This window comes from Strix aluco, chromosome 7 (assembly GCF_031877795.1).
Source record: "Strix aluco isolate bStrAlu1 chromosome 7, bStrAlu1.hap1, whole genome shotgun sequence".
In the NCBI taxonomy this organism is placed as follows: Eukaryota; Metazoa; Chordata; class Aves; order Strigiformes; family Strigidae; genus Strix; species Strix aluco.
The window spans coordinates 25,342,552-25,360,977 of NC_133937.1; the positions used below are offsets into that span (position 1 = coordinate 25,342,552).

General features: G+C 54.9%; 1 protein-coding gene across 2 annotated transcripts; it reads left to right on the plus strand.

Annotated features, from left to right (window-relative positions):
• Window positions 1-1,409: 1,409 nt before the first annotated feature.
• Window positions 1,410-13,640, plus strand: CPN1 (carboxypeptidase N subunit 1). Of its 2 annotated transcripts, none has more exons than XM_074830064.1 (9): window positions 1,410-1,821; window positions 4,844-5,040; window positions 5,730-5,885; window positions 6,353-6,535; window positions 8,057-8,168; window positions 8,890-9,029; window positions 9,333-9,432; window positions 11,362-11,480; window positions 13,361-13,640. In XM_074830064.1, the coding sequence occupies exons 1-9, from the start codon at window positions 1,599-1,601 to the stop codon at window positions 13,490-13,492; spliced, it is 1,362 nt and encodes a 453-aa protein (XP_074686165.1). In that variant the 5' UTR covers window positions 1,410-1,598; the 3' UTR covers window positions 13,493-13,640. The 2 variants fall into 2 exon arrangements, with proteins under 2 accessions (XP_074686165.1, XP_074686166.1); XM_074830065.1 differs by lacking the exon at window positions 1,410-1,821 and adding an exon at window positions 4,605-4,701.
• The last annotated feature ends 4,786 nt before the right edge of the window (window positions 13,641-18,426 follow it).

Genomic DNA, 18,426 nt, shown 5'->3' on the forward strand with positions numbered 1-18,426 from the left:
CTTTGCCCACCAACCAGCACTGTTTGCATTAGAGGCTATAAACAGGGGCTCACTGGTTTTACCACTGTTTTTCTTGAGAAATTGAGGCAGAAAGGCAGTTGCCAGCCCAAGTGGATGTGGAGGACAGGTAGGAAAGCAGTGGTGCTGGGCAGCACTGGTAGAGGATGCTTTGCTGGGGAAGAGGCAGCTAGAGCAGCCCTTGTCACAGGCATTAGAGCAACACGGTGTGGATCCACCTCAAGGTTGAAGGGAAGGCATATGTTTAGCATGGCACTGAGTATCCTGAGAAGCCCACTGCTGATGTCAGGAGAAGCTCCTTTCTAGCATGGCCAAAGGGAGCCTTTTTCTTGGCATGTCCAGCCATGATGATAAATCTTTGGGCTGTTTGGGCTCACATTTGGGCTCTGTGTCAGGGATGTCCTAACAAGGATCTCTGTCAGAGCTGCTAAGCTGCTGGAGTTCTAGCCCCACGGGGTGAAGGCTGCAAAGCAAGGCTGCCTCCCACAGCTGTGCCTGTCTGCCCAGGGACCCTGAGGTGAGCCCTGCCCACCAGGCAAGGGTGTACGTGGCAGAGGGGTAGAGAAGAACCAGCTTCCCCCACATCCAGAAACAGTCTAGAACATTTTATTAATAGACAGCAGAGCATTTTCATCTGCCTTTAGGCTGTTGAGCTCTTTTCTGTTGCCAGTTGCCCAGTGCCTGTTGGAGCTCATCATCATGCCTACTCGCAGTGCACAGCAGGGAGATACCAGACTCTGAGCTGAGCTCTCCTGGCTGGTACCTGCTCAGCAGACAACACCAACATCAAACCCCACGTTGCCCTGTCCTCCCCCTGCAACGTCCTAGCTCGGCAGTTTGGGGGGGCAGCTGGGGGGAGGGCGATGCGGTCGCTGTCCCTGATTATCCCGGGAGGAGCGGGACTGCCGGGTGAGCAGGGGCCGAGGCAGGGGGGCCCGCAGACCCGCAGAGCCTGCGGCCGCCTCTCCCTCCGCTTCCCCAGGAGATGGGGCAGGAGAGCAGGCGCGGCTCCAAGCTGGCGGCCGGGCCCCGGGGGGGAGCGGCGGGAGCTGCCCGCGCCGGGCAGGGCTGCGGGAGCCGTGCGGACACCGGCGCCATCCCCACCCCGCTCGGCTCTTGCCCCACGGAAGGGCTCGGCGACGGGCATCACCCCCCGCTCCCGGCGCCGCCCGCCGCCCCCTCTCCTCTCCCCCGCCCCGCCGCTTGCCGTGCGCTTGGCAGCCCCGACGCCCTCCGCAGCCAGTTTTCCAGTTTTCCAGCCCTGCGCTTCTTCTGCAGTGACAGCCAGTGGCTGCGGGGGCCTGTTTACTGTCCGGTTAATAAGTGAGCTGGAGCGGGGGGGAACTTCTCCGACGGCGGAGAGCGGGCTCGCCGGCGGGCGGGCGGGCGGGGGGAGCATTCCTGCACCGCGGGGCCCCGGCGCGCCCCGCTCCCGCCGCCCCCCGCCGCCCCCCGCCCGCAGGTGCAGGGGGCTGGCACTCGGGAACTGGAAAGAGCTGGTTGGAGTTTGCACTTTAAGCTCCCGGCTGGGAGGGAGCCGGGGGCTCGGAGCTGGTGCGGGCGCCCAGCGCCGCGGGAGGATGGCTGGGTGGCTGCGGTCCCTCGTGGGAGCCCTGCTCCTGCTCGAGGTGGCGGCCGCCCTCAGCTTTCTCCACCATCGCTACGAGGAGATGGTGCAGGCCCTGTTCCGCGTGCAGAGCCAGTGCCCCTACGTCACCCGCATCTACAGCATCGGCCGCAGCGTCGAGGGCCGACACCTCTACGTGCTGGAGTTCAGCGACTACCCGGGCATCCATGAACCCCGTAAGTACGGGGGGGACGGGGACAGCAGTTCGGAGAGGCCAGACTTCGTCACCACACTCCCTACCACGAGGGACTGTTGGGGCATGGGGCTGGGGGTATCTCCCTTTCCAGGCAGGACTCCCAGTGATGCCTGGGTGTCGGGCAGTGCCAGCTCTGGCAGGGACCCCACAGCCATCCCAGGGACGTGCACGTAAAACCCACATGCATGCAGCGTGCTTGCGTGAGCTGCAGCATGGCCTAGGCACGTACTTTGAACGGAGCTCTGAGTTTTCAGCGCAAGCTAACATGAGAACCTGGGTGAGTCCCTCCCAGCACCCCACCTGCTCTGCCACCCTCTCCCTCCCAAAACAGCATTGTGCAGACAGGGAGAGGCAGCACCCACCCTCCACCCTTTGCTGCTGGATAGTGGCAGGAGGGAAGAGTTTGGCCTTTCCTCCTCCAGACCCCAAAACCAGGGGGACAGCAAGCAAGGGACCCCGGCAGAGCGGCATGGGGGCTCCCACCACCCAGCCGGCCCCACAGGCTATGCAATCCCAGTGGCAGGCCGGCCTCAGGGATCCCTACCTGCTGCCACGTGGCCCTGTGGAGCCTTGGCAGCAATGGCCCCTTGAGCTGCTGCCTGTGCGGCACGGAGACGCCGCAGAGCCAGACTTTGCTGGCAGCCAGGTGCCTCTGGGGAGCTGAGGGGACCAGCTGGCTCTCCAGGCTGGGGGCATGCACACAGGGCTCCCTCACTTCCCCACCTTGTGCCCCTGGGATGAAGATGCAGACAGGGCTCTGCCTGCTTTTTGCAGGATCTTTTGCCTTTTCAAATCCTGGCTGATGTGGTTAAACTCAGGGGCTGACAAGTCACGTGGAAAAGTGCTGGCAGTGTGGCAGAGGTGAGTGGGACCCACACCTGTGCCCCCCTCAGCAGAGCAGCTCCCCCAAACCTCACAGCACCCCGTGCCTGGCAGCGGCTTGTCCAAGGACATGCTGCTCTGGGGGCACGCTGCTCCCCTCCTGCGGCCCAGGGTATCGCCTTCAGGGGTGCTGTAAGGTGGGATGTGAAGCTTCCCGCCCTGACCATCTCCCACCAGCCCTGTTCGGTACAGGGAAGCCTGCACAACACTGAGGACACCTCGGGCACCTCCACAGCACATCAGGGGCTGATTCAAAGCAAGGAGTGAGCAAAGGGCACTGGCAATGCACCACTGGATTTTAGACTTGCAGAACCACAGAGAGCAGCTGAAGGGCCACAGGAGGTGACGGAGATTTCCCCTGCCCCAGGCGGGCAGCATGGACCTGCAGCCCTGCTTGTAGCATGGACCACCCTCAGGCTGGCACTTTCAGGGTGTAGCATGAGGACTTCGGGAAACTGGACTCCCTTGAAGGTCATGGAAAGTATCTCCAAAAAGCAAGCCTAGAGTCAGTGGGCTTACGTGCAGTAATTAGGGCTTGTGTGTCCACGTGGGTAATGTTTAGGGGTCTGCATATTGAGAAGGGCTGACAAGTCCTGCTGCAGATTTGAACAAAGCAGAGAAAGAGAATCCCTGCCGACACCTTATTTTTTTAAATAAAGGCTGCACATATCCCCAGGACTTTTTTATAGTTTTTATAACTGGATTACCTAATTAAATCAGTTCTCATGTCCCTGAAATCTAACCAGGTCAAAACATGTTGGCCACCTGTGGTGTCCTGCGCTGAGGCAAAGCAATCAAAAGATACGGAAAAGCAAAATCTTTTGCCAAAATTAGAATTTTTTTTAGACTCTGTCTTCAGCATGTCTAGATGTGGTGTCTCTTCCCTGCACGGCAAAGGCTCAGGGGATTTTGGAAGCAGCAGATGCCGGACATGGGGCTGTGGTGCCTTTTGCCGCAGGGATCCTGATGGACACCGTACACGGCAGCAAGACTGCACACTGCCACTGCGAATCTGATCACTGCTGGTAGCCAGAAAACTCACAAGGCAATGGGAGTCTCAAGCTCTGGCAAGACAACATTTGTAACAACACCCTATTTTTTCCTCACCCTTTTGTGTGAAAGTCAGTCTCTCTCTTTAACTGAATTCCCCTGATGTCTCTCATCCATCCAGCCTGCAATGGGACATTTTATTTTCCCACAAGTAACTGCTTTAAAAGACCCTCTGGGAAAGTGTAATCTGTCCCTCATGTGTGCTGCCTCTCCTTCAACAAAGCAGCAAGTCCTGCTCTGAGCACTGTCTGCCTGTGGTCTCTAAGTCTGTATTTTGAGACCTCATTTTAGAAAAGTCAGTGGCAAAAGACCTTTTTGCTCATCCTGGAGCTGCCCAAGGGACAGTTTGATCCATATGCAACTCAGACACTGAGGGTTTCTCCAGGCTCTTGTCCCTGTCCCTTGAGGGTGAGGAAGCTCCTAAACCCTTTCCTTGGAGGCAGGTAAAGGGGAGGGAGGGAGGAAACTGCTGCTGCTTCCCACAGGCACGAAAGTGAGGGGCTGACAGCAGCAGCCAGAGGCAACTGTGCCCTTCCAGTGAAGGAGCATGGCTCTGCCTGAGACAGGGATTGATTTTATCCTTCAGAGTAATGAAAAGCTCCTTAAAACATGCAGAGCCAGGAATGTGCCATGCTGGTGATAGGCACTGAGAGCAAACTGCGAAGGGCAGAGGTAGGAGAAATGGCCTGTCCCCCCCCACTGCCACCCACCACAGAGCTGGGAGGCCCCAGCACCCCAGGACTCAGGGTGGCAGCAATCTTGCCAGTGCTGCCTCTCCCCAGCTCAAGACCAAACCTCCTCTAAATACATCCTCTTGTGTGCTCCAAAGGCAAGCAGCATCCTGGTGGAGAGCCTGAGCTGTTCCCAAAGATGCTGTGACAAAATGGAGGGAGCCCATATGAGAAAGCCGCCACTCTCCCTTACCAAGGTTTGCATTTTCCAAGGGAAAAGGCCATTTCACACCATTTATTGGAGGTTCCCTGGGCTTGCCCAGGCTCCCTGCAGTAGAAATTGGCCCTTCTGCCCTGTCCCAGCCCTGGCTGATGATGTCACTCTCTTGCTCTCTACAGTGGAGCCGGAGTTCAAGTATGTTGGGAACATGCATGGGAACGAGGTGCTGGGCCGTGAGCTGCTGCTGCAGCTCTCTGAGTTCCTGTGCGAGGAGTACCGCCGGAGCAACGAGCGGATCACCCGCCTCATCCACGACACGCGCATCCACATCATGCCCTCCATGAACCCCGACGGGTACGAAGTGGCTGCCAAGCAGGTACCAGGCAGCGATCGCCTCCTTCAGCCGGGTAGGGGCAGGAAGCCCTTCAGATCCCTGCGGGATCCCCTTTACCGTGGCTATGGGGAGAGGGCATCCTTCCTCTTCATGCCCTGCCAAATTTGTCCCCCTCAACTGGTGTCACTGCTTCTCACCTCCCATGTCAAGAGCTTGCGCTGTGTGTCCTGCCACAGGTGGCCCTGGCAGATGTTGAAGGAGGCTTTGTACAATACACCTGCCTTACCTGCCCCAGACATTATTTGTCACAGGAGGGTCACTGCAAATCCCCTGTCCTAGGCTGGGGTAGTGGCAGCTGAATCCCACTGTCATGAGCAGACAGGGACATGAGGGATGGGGTGGGGGGAAGCCCTCTAATCTCCCCCTCCAAAAACCTCACCCATTCCTTCATACTGCTAGACCTCAGGGAGATATTTTATTCATGGCTCTTTCAGTTGAGGCAAATTGTTTATTTGGCTTGTGCCTTGCTCTGTCACCCTGGAAAATGAAGATATTGTTACTGACTTTCCCTGTCAGTACCAATACTCTTTACTCTCCTGACAGCAATAACACACATGTTGTGACTCAAAGGCACCGAAGCGCCGTTACGACGGCCGGTCCCTGCCGCTCTGATACCCAGCCTGCCTGCGCCCACCCTGTATTCACCCCCGTGATGCACCTTTGCCCCGCAGGGCCCGGACAGCAACGGGTACTTGACGGGGAGGAACAACGCCAATGGAGTGGACTTGAACCGCAACTTCCCTGACCTCAACACATTCATGTACTACAGTGGGGAAATCAGTGGGCCAAATCACCACATCCCACTGCCCGACAACTGGAAAAGCCAGGTACCGGTTTGGGATGCTGGATTAGAGTGGCTCAGCACGCAGGCAAATACACTGTCCTTTGGCTTGCACAGTGCTTGTCTCCTTCATGCCTTCTGCATGCAGAGAAATGATGCAATACTGTCCCGTATCACAGCTCACACCTCTGCCAGGAGGAGATGCTGGCACCATGGCCAGCCTGGGAAGAAGATTGGAATGCACGGGGCAGAAGAGGTGGCACGTGCTGGCTAATGCCTGCACCTCAGGTTTTGGGGCTGTGCTGGGACAGCTGTAGCAGGGTATGCACAGGAGGAGCCTGCTCTGTATATCAGGGCAGGTGGTGGAGAACGGAGGAAGCTGCAAGGACTGAAGCAGGCACATTGTGGGGCAGGGTCTGATGTGACTGATCATGCTGCAGCCTGTGTGGAGCAACAGCTGGCCCAGAGGTGGATGAGCTCTTCTTCCTGTCCCCATCCCTCTTCTCCTCACAGGTGGAGCCAGAGACGTTGGCTGTGATCCAGTGGATCAGCAGCTACAACTTTGTGCTCTCAGCGAATCTGCACGGTGGAGCAGTGGTGGCAAATTACCCCTATGACAAGTCTCAGGACCAGAGGTTCAGGAGCCACCGGCGCACGGTCAACACACCTACCCCTGACGACAAATTGTTTCAGAAGGTGAGCTTGGCCCCAGCAGGCGAGGGCATTCCCGCAGCCCTGGCAGGGTGCAGCGTGCGAGAGCTGGCTGGGAGTCTCTGGTCACTGCCTCATGCAGGAGCTGAGCCAAGAAACGTGTTGGAAGTAACTGTTAACAGATTACGGCATTTCTGCCAGCCACGGGCTCGTGAGCCAGGTCAGGGCAGTCCCACTGTGAGCCAGCCCCACCACACAAACAGGCCAGTCTTAACCCTCGGGAGCCCCTTCCTTGTCCATGCCCGTGCTTGGGTTCCCTGTAACCCCAGTACCACCAGTGTCTTCAGTACCACCCTGCTCTTCCAGAGCTAGAGCCTGCCCCCAGCTTTGCTGCACCATCGTAGGATTTTTTCCTAGAGAGGTGGCAGGGTCTAGCTGGGGGTCTGCTGAGAGCAGGATAAGGGAGGCGGGTGCCCGGGAGGGGCTTGCAGATGGTGAAGAATAAGAAATACAACAAAAAGAGCACAGGAGCATAGGCAGACATCAGGGAATGTATCAGTCCGTGCCACTGATCCTGCTAGTGCTAGCTAAAGCCTGTGGTTTTTCTCCATTGTTAAGATGTCCCAGAAAACAGTGCCTTCAGTCACTGCTTCCATTAGGAAACATCCAGCACAAGAAAAAGCAAGTCTGCATTAGAACAGTTAATGAGAAAAATAAGTCTGAGCTGGAGTTCAGCCTTCTCTGGAAGCAGAGGCTATGCAGGGGCTTGCCAGGACCTGCTGGGATCAGGGCTGTGCTTGTACCCAGATGTAGAGAGGCTGCAGTCTGGGGCGTAGGCTAATGATACCCATATCACCTCAGAAGTCAGAAATGTAGTGAAGTAACTGTTTTCATGTTGACAGAACGAGATTACACCAACATCTGAACCGTAATACAAGGGTATAGAATTTGCATTAGAAAATGCAAACACTGGTTTCTCTTAAACTGAGTTTTACACAAAGGAAAGGCTTTGGATGCAGTGGCCCCATTTTAGCCCTGCCTTCATGTCTAAAAATAAGCAGTAATCTTAATAAGGGCAGTAAACAAGTTGTTGCTAGAACCAGAAGTTGCCCAAACTCTTTCCTAATCCAAATTCCCCTCATATATATGGTATTTGTATCAGGACTGATACTGGTTAGTTTTTCTCGCATATCTTCTCCCCCTGTTAGTGCCTTTTGCTGTGTGGGGGGCAGCACCAATGGAGCTGGGTGCCCCAGCATGGGCCCAGTGCCCTCTGCTCCCCCTCAGCAGGAGCAGGGCAGAAGCCACCTGTGCCACCAGTAAGCCTCCAGCTTGCCAGATTTCTGCTCTTCCTCCTAAACTTTCATCTGTCTACGTTTCGTAGAGGTCCTGGACACCTTGTGTTGTGTTCCAGAGCAGTAAAACGCAGGAGCTGTCTCCTGTCTGACTTCCCTCCCAACTTCCCCAGCGAAGCCTGTGCGGGAGGGATGATATTTTGCCCAGAGCCAGGCAGGGTCCCTAGCCGCATGGTGCTGGAGCAGTGACCACCGGCTGCTCTCTCTCTAGCTGGCCAAGACCTACTCATATGCCCACAGCTGGATGCACCGTGGCTGGAACTGCGGGGACTACTTTGCCGATGGCATCACAAATGGGGCATCCTGGTACTCGCTCAGCAAAGGTAAGGGCTGGGCAGGTGAGCACCACACACAGCAACGTGTTGAGCTGAGAAGAGGTGAAGGGATAGACAAGAAAACTCAGAACAAGATGAGTTGGGGAAGGGCTGGGGCAATAGCACTGTGCCCTTTGCTAGACATCATTCTGGTGTCTGCATCCCAGACCAAGAAATGGCTTGGGAAGACTGGAAGTGGCTTGGGAAAGAGCCACAGAAATAGCCAAGGTCTGCAGAGACCTACTGTGTGCTGCTGGACAAAGGAAGCATTAATCTATTAGTGTATTTGAAAATGCTACAGCGTAACTCCATCAAGACCCAAGACCAAAGGGAAGACATTTCTTGTAGCTGCTGGTTCATGAAAAGTCTAATTAAAAAAGGCATGATGAGGAAACTGAAAATCAGCAAATTAGGCTAGAAGAAAAATTGAAGAGGAACTGGAAAGAGATATATAGCCCCTGTAGTACCCAACCTCTATGAGCTTCTGAAGGCAGAGTGGTGAATGATCCAGCTGAAGGAGAGAGTTGGGCAGCCACAAGGGGAGGGGGCTGCATGGGCGGAGAAGGCTCTAGTCGTGCTGACATGGAGGGAGAAGGCTGCACCTGCAGAGTGAAGAGGGAGAGTAGGACAGTTCTGGTAGAAGATAGACAGGGGCCAGGATGCCTGGGACACAAGAGTGTGGAGGGAAGGGGGCCTTGCATTACCCTGGCCACAAGCTCTTCTCTTCCAGGCATGCAGGACTTCAATTACCTCTACACCAACTGCTTTGAAATCACCCTGGAGCTGAGCTGCAATAAGTTCCCCCCTGAGGAGGACCTGGAACGGCAGTGGATGGCCAACCGGGAGGCCCTTGTTGCTTTCATTGAAGAGGTAAGGGTCCAGTCCTGAGACCTATACCCTTCTCCTGCAGGCCAACATTGGCCCTGATGATGGGGGACCAGGAGGCACTAGGTGGGGAAGGGAGGTGGTCATGAAACTCACTGGGTGCTCTAGTTGGTGGCCTTTGAGGAGGCTGTTGTGTCCTAGACTGGCTCTACTGGGGGGAACCAGGAGAGCCAAGGGTCTGGGGAAAGGTGGGTTTGTCCCCAGAGCTCTGCCCTCCTCCAGTGCTTGGCAATACCCTCTTGAGCGAAGGAGGGTCCTTGACCCAGCACTCTGTCTCCCTCCCTGCAGGTTCACCAGGGCATCAAAGGGATGGTGTCAGATGAGAACAACAATGGCATTGCAGGAGCAGTGATTTCTGTCCAGGGAATCAGCCATGACATCACCTCTGGTGGGTTGTCGATCCCCTTGCATGCTGTCCCTTTTGGATACAGCCTCTCAGAGGCTATCTGGGCATGTGGGAGGACATTAGCAGGCGAGGCTATAATATGTGTGGCCAGCATGGTCTGCTTCCCAAAAGAACTAACTGTGAGAAATGTGCCTGTGCGTCCTGGCCCAGGGAGTGCTTAGGAAAGCTTATGAAAGAAAGAGGTGAGAACTGGAACACAAACCTTATTGTAAAGTACTTCAGAAAGTCAGGTCCTATTTTACCTGAAGGAGAGGAGAAAATACATTTGTATATAACCAAAGAGAAGATTGAGGGAAAAATCTACTCAAGTATCTAAGTATCTACACAGAGCTGAAATAGCTGATAGTAAAGGACACGATGGCAGAACAAGATGAAAGACTGAAAGTTGAAGCCAGACAAATTTAGCCTGAGAATGAAGTGCCACTTTAGTTTATCCAAGCTGTGGTGGTTTCTCATTTGCTGGCCAATTTTAACCTCCTTTTCATAAACACCCTTCTCCAGCCGGACCAGACATTAGACTGGCTGCAGAAAATAGCTGATATTCCAGCTCTTTAGAGGTCAGACTATCAAATCATCAGAACTCCTTCTGGCCATAGGTCTGTGACTCAGTAACACTCTAATGTTCAGCACTTACTATGCCAACCTGTATAGGAAGGTGGAGTATGCAAGAGGTCACAATCACAGAGGCACTGGCTGCAAAGGGCCCTCTGAGGTCTCCTGGCCAACCTTCTGCCTGGAGCAGGATTGTCCCCATCGTTGGCTCCAGTCAGCCATTGCTCCCTCCAGCTGATTCTCACTGATCCCCAAGAGTGGAGATTTCACAGCCTCCCTGCTGTCCTGTGCCAAGGCTGCACCACCTTCACGGTGAAGCTGTGCTCCCTGCTACACCCTGAAACTCTCAAGCAGCCATCTGCGGCTGCTGCCCCTCCTTGTATAGCCTGGCACCGCTCTGAGGAGTTTGGTCCCATCACCTTTGTAGCTGCCCTTCAAGTAGCTGCTGGCTGTGAGCGGATCCCCCTCGGCCTCCTCCCAGCCAGGCTGAGCCTGCCCAGCTCCCCCAGCTCTCCCTGTGGGGCCTGAGCTCTCCCTGTGGGTCAGGAGCTGTGGTTCTCCCACATCTCTCTTGACCTGGGGGCACCAAAACTGGACACGGTATCCAAGCGCAGCCTCCCCGGGGCTGAACAGAGGGAGAAAATTCTTCCCTTTGACCTGCCAGCCACCCTCCCTGTTTTCCCTTGGAAGCCCCTGACTCATGTGTCTCACTCATACCAATTAGCCCCACCTAAGCCAAAATAACACAGGCTGCCTGTAATGATTACTCAAATTTGCAATACCCATCCAGTTCCATAGATGGGAATATACTCAAATTGTGGAAGTAATCCATAATGTGCTGCTGTCCCTAACCACACCAGTACAGTCTGTCAAAAGGCTCCTGGGGCTTCCTTATACAGAGAGTATCGGGGAGCAGCTGAACTGATGAGCAATTAAAACTCTGCTGATAACCCAAATGTGGCAAAATTGTATATGACAGGACTTAGAGATTGCATTATGCATAAGGAGTCAGACTGGACCTGTGATTGCCCTTAGGTCTGCTGTCATCTAACTGGTGAGCGCTCAGATTTGCAGCCTCCCTGCACAGGCAGAGCCAACGCCACTGTACTGTCCCCTTTCATTTGACATTTACTTGCAAACTGACCTCTACTCTGTGGCACTAATGAGACATGACTTGCAGTCTACCAGCGTGAATCCAGCCTTGCAGTAGCCAGCAGATTTGGAAGGCAGGCCAAAAATTGCCTGGGTTTTGAAGGCTACACATCCTCGAGGAAGTACACTCGGCAAGACCTACTGTAATATCTTTTGCTCTGCTCCCCGTGCATCCTGAGTGCTTTCTCTTTCCACCTTGTGTTCCAGGTGATATGGGGGATTATTTCCGGCTGCTGCTGCCTGGCACTTACACTGTCACAGCCTCTGCAAAGGGGTACCAGCCCCAGACAGTGACAACAACAGTGGGCCCAGCTGCACCTTCATTGGTGAGTCAGGCTGCATAGTCATGAAGGTGTCTCAAAATGTCTTCATCCCAGGTAGAAAGAAATGCAGTGGCAGATGTCTAGTGAGCAGTAGAGAAAGGAGATGGGATGTAGAGCATTGCCAGTGGCTACAGGCTCTCTGCTTTGGCAGACACAGGGCTCCCCACAGCTCACAGAGAGGGACAGAGTGAAGGCAATGCCATGTGCCTCTCGATTCCTTACTGAGGGCTCGCAGCTGCACTGGGCTGCAGGGCCCGCTCCTGTGTCCTTCTGCCTCCTGGCTATGGGGAGAGCCCCTGGCTGGCTGGCTGGGGCTGCTGTTCTTTATCTCTCCCTCCATCCTCCCCACGCTCCAGGACATGATGATGTGGAGACAGCATCTGTTCCCTGAGGCTCTGTTACCCCCTGGCTCTGTGGGTTTCAGTGCTCTGCTATCATCTGCATCTTGCCTGGGACCAAACACGTTATCATACTTGTAGCAAGAGGCTGAAGTCTGCCTTTTTTTCTGCTGAGAGCACCCAAGACAGATGAGAACCGGGTGCCAACAAAGAACAGCCAAGTACCTTTGGGATATGAAGTACTCTTGATACCAGGGTGTCTCCTACAGCGCCTTTCTGAGGGCAAGGCTGGACAACTAGAAATTGGTTATAAAAACAGTGAGTGGTGATTCCTGCCCCTGCTGTTGCCTTCTGAACATGGTGGGACTGCAGATGCAGCCTCCTCTAAGGATCAGCAAGAACCCCCTGGCTACGGCATCCTGGCACATTATTTGCTTCACTGCATGTACACTGGTCAGGCTCTGCCATAAATACACTGCGGTGGTTCTCCCACCCTCCTTCTCTTCATCCCACCCTACTCAGCCTCTGAAGTTCTTCCAGAGTTGCCTTTTTCTCAGGATTAGAAACCTTCTAATTTTCATCCTAAATTTATTTATGGTCAGTTTATCCCTATTTGTTCTTATGCCAATGCTGTGCTTTAAATAGCTCCTCTTCTTCCCTGGTATTTATTCCCTGATGTATTTATAGAGAGCTGTCAAGCCCAGTCCTAGCCTTTGTTTTGCTCTCTGGCTCTCCTTTTTAAAATAGATTTTCCTTTTACCATGTTACTGTAGAAGACTGATTTGTTCCCTGAAGGTCTGATTTTTGTAGATCTCCCCCCCCACAGCAGCCCTCCTGTCCCCATTTCCCTCTGCCCCTGCAGCACCTCCCGTACCCACCGTTCACCCCATCCCTCCCCCAGAAAGCCCACACAGCCTGGTTCCAGTTTGTCTTTTCTGTATGGCCTCCCCATTCCCCATTTCTCTGATGCTGTGTCCTGCATGCTTCTTGACCCCTTCTCCCTCTTGTACCTGCTTGCATGGCTATAGTGGATGGAGGTTTCTTTCCTGGAATTTTTTTTGTCTGGATCTACTGAAAGCACTGGTTGCTGAAAGACTGCTTAAGCAGGATGCAGCTAACGAGATGCAATTGAAAAAGGACTGTCTGTTTTAAACCATCCTGTGTATTAAATATTCACAGAGATGCAAAGCAATGCTATTTCTCTACTCTCTTGTGAGAAAAGATGAAGAAAGATCACAATTCAGTCCCTTGCCTTTCACAGCTCATCTTATAAACCATCCTAGGACATCACATTGTCACAGGAGCAACTCTGCATAAGAAATGTAGCTGATTGTTGGTACAACAATTCCACAGGAAAAAAAAAAAATGTTCCCAGCTCATTTAAGAACTGAGTTCCCATTGTATCATAATACTGGCTGAGGCGTGTTATTGCTTGTCTTGGCCCAAGAGTCAGCTTCGAAGGCTAGTGGCAGAGGCTTGTCCTGCAGACCCCTGAGCCAGCAGAGCATACACTGTGTTACACAATTATTTTTGTTCTTTCTTCAGGTACATTTCCAGCTCAAACAAGATGTGGTGAGGAAGCCCCCAGAGCGTAAAGCCTCAGGCACACGCATGAACAACAAAGCCCTTCAGAAGAAGGTAGTGCCAAGAGCTACCCGCCGGGGGACCCAAAGATGAGGACAGCTCACTTGGCTGAGAGCTGAGGGAAGCCATTTATATGAGGCCTGGCTGATGACTCCAGCCAGTGAACTTTCCAACAGTCCAGCATGAAGCTAGCCCAAGTTATTAGGTTATTAAACGAGGAAGTATTTAATCCCTGAGAAAATCGTGAAGTCATTCACAACAAAATGTGCCTGGGCTGCAGTTCCCCAGGCAGTGTGTCTGTAGCTGCTGAGCTCTTCTCCTGCACTCACTCCATCTTGGAGAGCTCTGCTCCCTTTACTCCTGGACTCAGTTGCTACAGCCCACATGAGATGCCCAGACGCTAGTGCATACCAGGGAGAATGAATCCAGGCCCTGGTCTTTGGTTGCTGCACTCACAGGCTGGACACGTGAATCCTGGCACTGGTCCTCTGGGTGCAAATGCCATGCTTCTCCCTCAGATAAGGACGCTTGCTGCCTGTAGACCCTGAAGTTAGCAGGAGGTTAAAAAGCAGTCAGTGATGTGACCAGCTCTGAATACAGTTTGTCCCACACATAGCACAGCTATTGCTGGTTGGCAACACCACAAGTAGGAATGCAGCACTGGGAAGTGGTGGTCCAAGGTCATCTCCTGGCTGATGTCACATTTATCTTGATGTGCAGATGGGACCTTCTGGTAGCGGGTTTGGATTATTTGTAGTCAGACAGGCTGAAATGATACACACTGGTAAAAGCCAAGGATTATCCCATCTCCTTATGTCTTCAGACCCAAACCAGATGGCTCACTGAAGGGTCTGCTTTAGCCAACACAAACTATTAGTCTGAGCACAGGAGCAACTAGGTGAGGTCTGACAACTGGTGATGCGTAGTTGATTTGATGTTCCTTTGAGAGAAATACCCGGAACCTTGGTCCTGTCAATGTGCAACAGGGAGGTGAATGCTTGATGCCAGCAGTGTGTTGTGCAGGTACAGCACAAGCCATGAGAGTTGTAATTGGGTTAGGGAAAACATGATCCATAGTTCAGTGGGGTACTAAAGGCTGGGCCTTAAAATGCTGCTTAGGCTGCGTGAGCAGGTTTGGAGTGGAAGCAGGAGTAGAAACAAAACTGGTTATTTCCATGGTAAAAATATCTTAGGCAGGCAAAACCTTTCTAGCATTCTTTATAGAAAATAACTCCAGAGGGATAAAGAGGTGCCCCCATGTGCCCCAGAGATTTCTTTTTGCTTGGGTGGTTATCCCAATCTCCCCCATACAGCCCTCCATTGTACTGGCTCTCTCCATGCCTCAAGCCTATCCAAAAAGTGTCCACTTGCTCCTCCTCTTTTGCAAACATCTCTTCATCTCTTGTGAGCAACCTCTACCACCCTACTGCATAGGCAATATTCTGCACTTCATCCCTCACCGTCACCTCCTCCTCCATCTCTGCTACAAGATGCTAGTGGCATTTTCAGCCCTAGCATCACACACGCACTCTTGTAGCTCTGTCTGCTGACAGAAGCTGTTTCTCTGTCATGCCTGTTCTTGGAAGGGCGGAGCAAATTGTCCCTTGCAGGGTATTTATACAGGCTATTGTGAAAAAAGTGCCAGGAATGGTAGTGCACTTAACCATGGCAGTGAGTGATTTCGGTCTGCAGAGGCCAGTGTGGGCTGGAGGCATTGGCCAGTTCCACATTCACAACCAAAGCTGAATTCAGATTCTCTCATTTTTTATCTTTCAGTGGCGAAAGGAAATGAAAAAAGATGGTGAGACTAAGACGTTCAGACTCCTGTGTGTTTTAACACCTCTTCCCCTGGCCAAGCCCAGCAGCATCACTCCAGATGCTGGACCCTCCTGTTTGAAGCCATGTGTCAGTGCACATTCACCCAAAAGATTTCCTGGTGGATGTGCAGGCAGGGTGAGGGAGGCCACCCTGTGTCCCACAGCCTTGGCCCCAAGCAGCATGCAGAAGAGTCTGCTGTCACCATGTGTCTGACCCATATGCAGGAAGATATTGCTGCCCCCAAACACAGCACTAGCTCAGCTGGCTGAGCTAACCACTCACATCTGAGGATGTGTATGAAGCTGAGAGCAAGGAAAGGGCTCCCAGGAAGCAGCCTTCAATGGGCTAATTCAGCTGGGCAGTCCCTGGACAGGGTGATGCTCAGCCTGCACAGAGCTGCCTATGCCACCTGCATCCCAGCAGTGTCACAGGTCACCTTGCTGAGCCTACTGGCTGCAGGGTGCTCTCATGTTGCCCTCTTGTGGTCCTAGAAAATGTAGGACCATCTCAATTCCCCTTACTTTCCAGGGCAGAGTCAGAGGACGGGGATTTTTCTCTAGAACAGGACAGCCAGCCCAGGAAGCCACATCACTCACCTTCACAGGCTGCTGTGGGGTTGGCAGTGCAGCAGCAAAATTAGAGTCTCGGTCACAAGCTTTTTCCCCTACAAGAGGATTCCTATGAGATGCAACCTTCTGGAAGAAGAGCTGGGATTTGTCCAGCTCATTCTCCTCCCAGCTCTGAATATTTTTGTGTTGAACAGTTTGGGAAAGCTCCACTTGGCCATGGCCGAGCTCTCCACGTGAAAACATGGTTACAAAATGTTTCTGAGGCAGTACTCTCTTAGCACGCCTCTCAAAGGCTTGCCATGAACTTAGCCCCCAGTGTTGCAAGAAGTGTGGGCTAAAAACAGCTTAAACCTTTGGACATAACATCTGCAGCACAGTGGTTTCATGTTCTTTTGAGGCTCCAGTCAAGGCAAAAGCAGTTGACAGGTTTGTGTCAGAAGACACAGCAAACAGTCGATCCTCCCCATCCTCTTTGGGACACTCAAGATTTTGTAGGCCTCTTCCTCTATCCTATGTCCTTCTTCCAAGCTGAACAGTCCCTGCCTACACAGTTGTTCACTGTGCAGTCTGTTCCCATACCTCTGAGCATCCTTACTGCCTGCCTCCAAACCTTCTTCCATTCTTTTACCCTTTCTGAAATAAGGGGACCAGAACTGTATGCAGACACTGGAGAAAAATGTAAACAAAGTGAAGCCAGGTCTGGAAGAATGAACCAAAACTCTTACAAGCAAAACTGTGAGGATCTTGGGATGAACAGAAACCCCAGTGGGGAGGGTGGATAGGACTCTGTGCATGTGATGCATGCTGCTTTCTGTGGCTGTCATGGAGGAGGCAGAAAAAGGGAAAACAGAAATAGCTGAACTCAAATAAGATTGAGGCAGCTTTGCTGGGGATGTCAACAGAGGAGAGCTGGTCATGGCAGTGACCTGAAAGGCTGTAGGAGGGATTGGGGTGATGAAAAACGCTCAAAACCTGTCTTGGCAGCCAAGAACAGCAGAAATTTTGAGTCAGAGGACAACATCTAGAGCCCTGTGGCAGGGGTTGGCATACATTCTTCAGCTCCACCAAGCTGTATACAAGCATCTGTACCTGGGGGGAAGAGAGCACCCAGCTCCCTGTGCAGCTTCAGGCCCTCTGTCACAGGCATCGCGCCGTGCCAGCAGTGTGGGCCCTGGCCTCAGGAGAGCAGACAGGGAGTCAGCACCCAGCCTGTGCACCTACTAACACGACTCTGACTGCGGCGCGTGCGATGCGCTCTGCACACCCCGCTCCTGGCTGGTGGCAAGCCATGCTGGGATCTGGGTGGTTGCTATGGAGAAGTATAGCTAAATGCACTAACAAGTGCCAAACGGTGGTTAAGTGCTCTGGGGGCTGAGAGAGACGGGGCTCTACAGCGTGTTGCTGGGGGATGGTATCCCTTGGGGCATGGAGGCTTTTTTTGGATGTGATGCACAAACTGGCCCTCCCTGTCACGTTTTTCTGCCAGGGAGCTATTTGTTTTTCTCCATCTTGGTGCTCTGGCATGATCTTACAGTGTATCTAAGCAGCCAAGCCAGCTCCTAGCAGCAAAACTGAGACTGCACCAGATGGGCAGCACAGATCCCCTCGTCAGCTGCTGCCAAAGCTGAAGCCCACGAGGCAGCGAGAGACTCCCAGGAGAAGGCAACAGCGGCGAAGGGGAGCCCCGGCGCTGCTCCTGTCTGCGGGGCGGCAGCGCTCTGCAGGGAAGAAGCCGAGGAGGGTTTGCACAGGCAGCGCCTGCCCTGCTCCGCGCCGGGCTGTGGGTGCTCTGCCGGCACCCCGGAGCAGGGCTATACGGCGCGCAGCCCCTGTGCCCGGCCCGCTGGCTACGGGGCGGCTGCACCCCACGTCCCCGCGCCTGGCACCCCACGTCCCCGCGCCTGGCACCCCACGCCGGCAGCGTGTCCCACGTGGGGGTGTCCCCGTGGGCCGCCGGGGGAGCCGCCTCGCAGTCTGGGGCCGAGCGGTGCTGCGAAGGGGGATGTCCCCGTGTCACCCGGGGGTCCCGGGGTCCCAAGGCTGCGGGCCAGGCCCCGCGGAGCAGCTCCGGCCCATCCCGCCGGCCCCTGCCGCGGCCTCCCAGCGGCACCACTCCGGGCCCGCCGGGCCGGGGCGGGCGGGGGCAGCCGGGCGGCGGGGCGGGCCGCAGGGCCGGGCGGGGCCCTGCGAGGCCGGGCGGGCGCTGGGGGCCGGGCCGGGGCCCGGGCGGGGCTGGGAGGCCGCGGGGGGGCGGAGGCGGGAGCGGGACCCGCAGGGCCGGAGCGGCTGCGGCGCCCGGAGCGGGTCGGGAGAAGGTAGGGACCCGCCGGAGCGGCCGGGGGGGGAGCCGGGCGCTCCCTGCCTGCCGCCGCCCGGCCTAGCCGCTGCCCCGCCGGCCGCCCGCCCGCCTCCCCGAGCCCTGCGCGCTCCCGCGGCCGCCCGGCCTGCGCCTCCGCCGGGCCCCCGGCGCGGCCCGGCCCCCCGCCTCTGCCGCGGCCCCCGCCTCTGCCGCGGCCCCCGCCTCAGCCCGCCGCCTCCCGCCCCGCCCGGCCCCCGCTGCCCTCACACCCCGTACCGGCACCCTTTCCCCCGCGCCACCCGGCCGAGGCCCTGCCTGTCCCGGGGGCTGCCCCGGGCCGG

Excerpts from the sequence above, each read along its gene's own strand:
- CPN1 (XM_074830064.1), top strand. The coding sequence starts at position 1,599 with ATGGCTGGGTGGCTGCGGTCCCTCGTGGGAGCCCTGCTCCTGCTCGAG. Across the intron at positions 6,536-8,056 it reads ACGACAAATTGTTTCAGAAG|CTGGCCAAGACCTACTCATA; the intron begins GTGAGCTTGGCC and ends CTCTCTCTCTAG. Across the intron at positions 9,030-9,332 it reads TTGTTGCTTTCATTGAAGAG|GTTCACCAGGGCATCAAAGG; the intron begins GTAAGGGTCCAG and ends CCCTCCCTGCAG.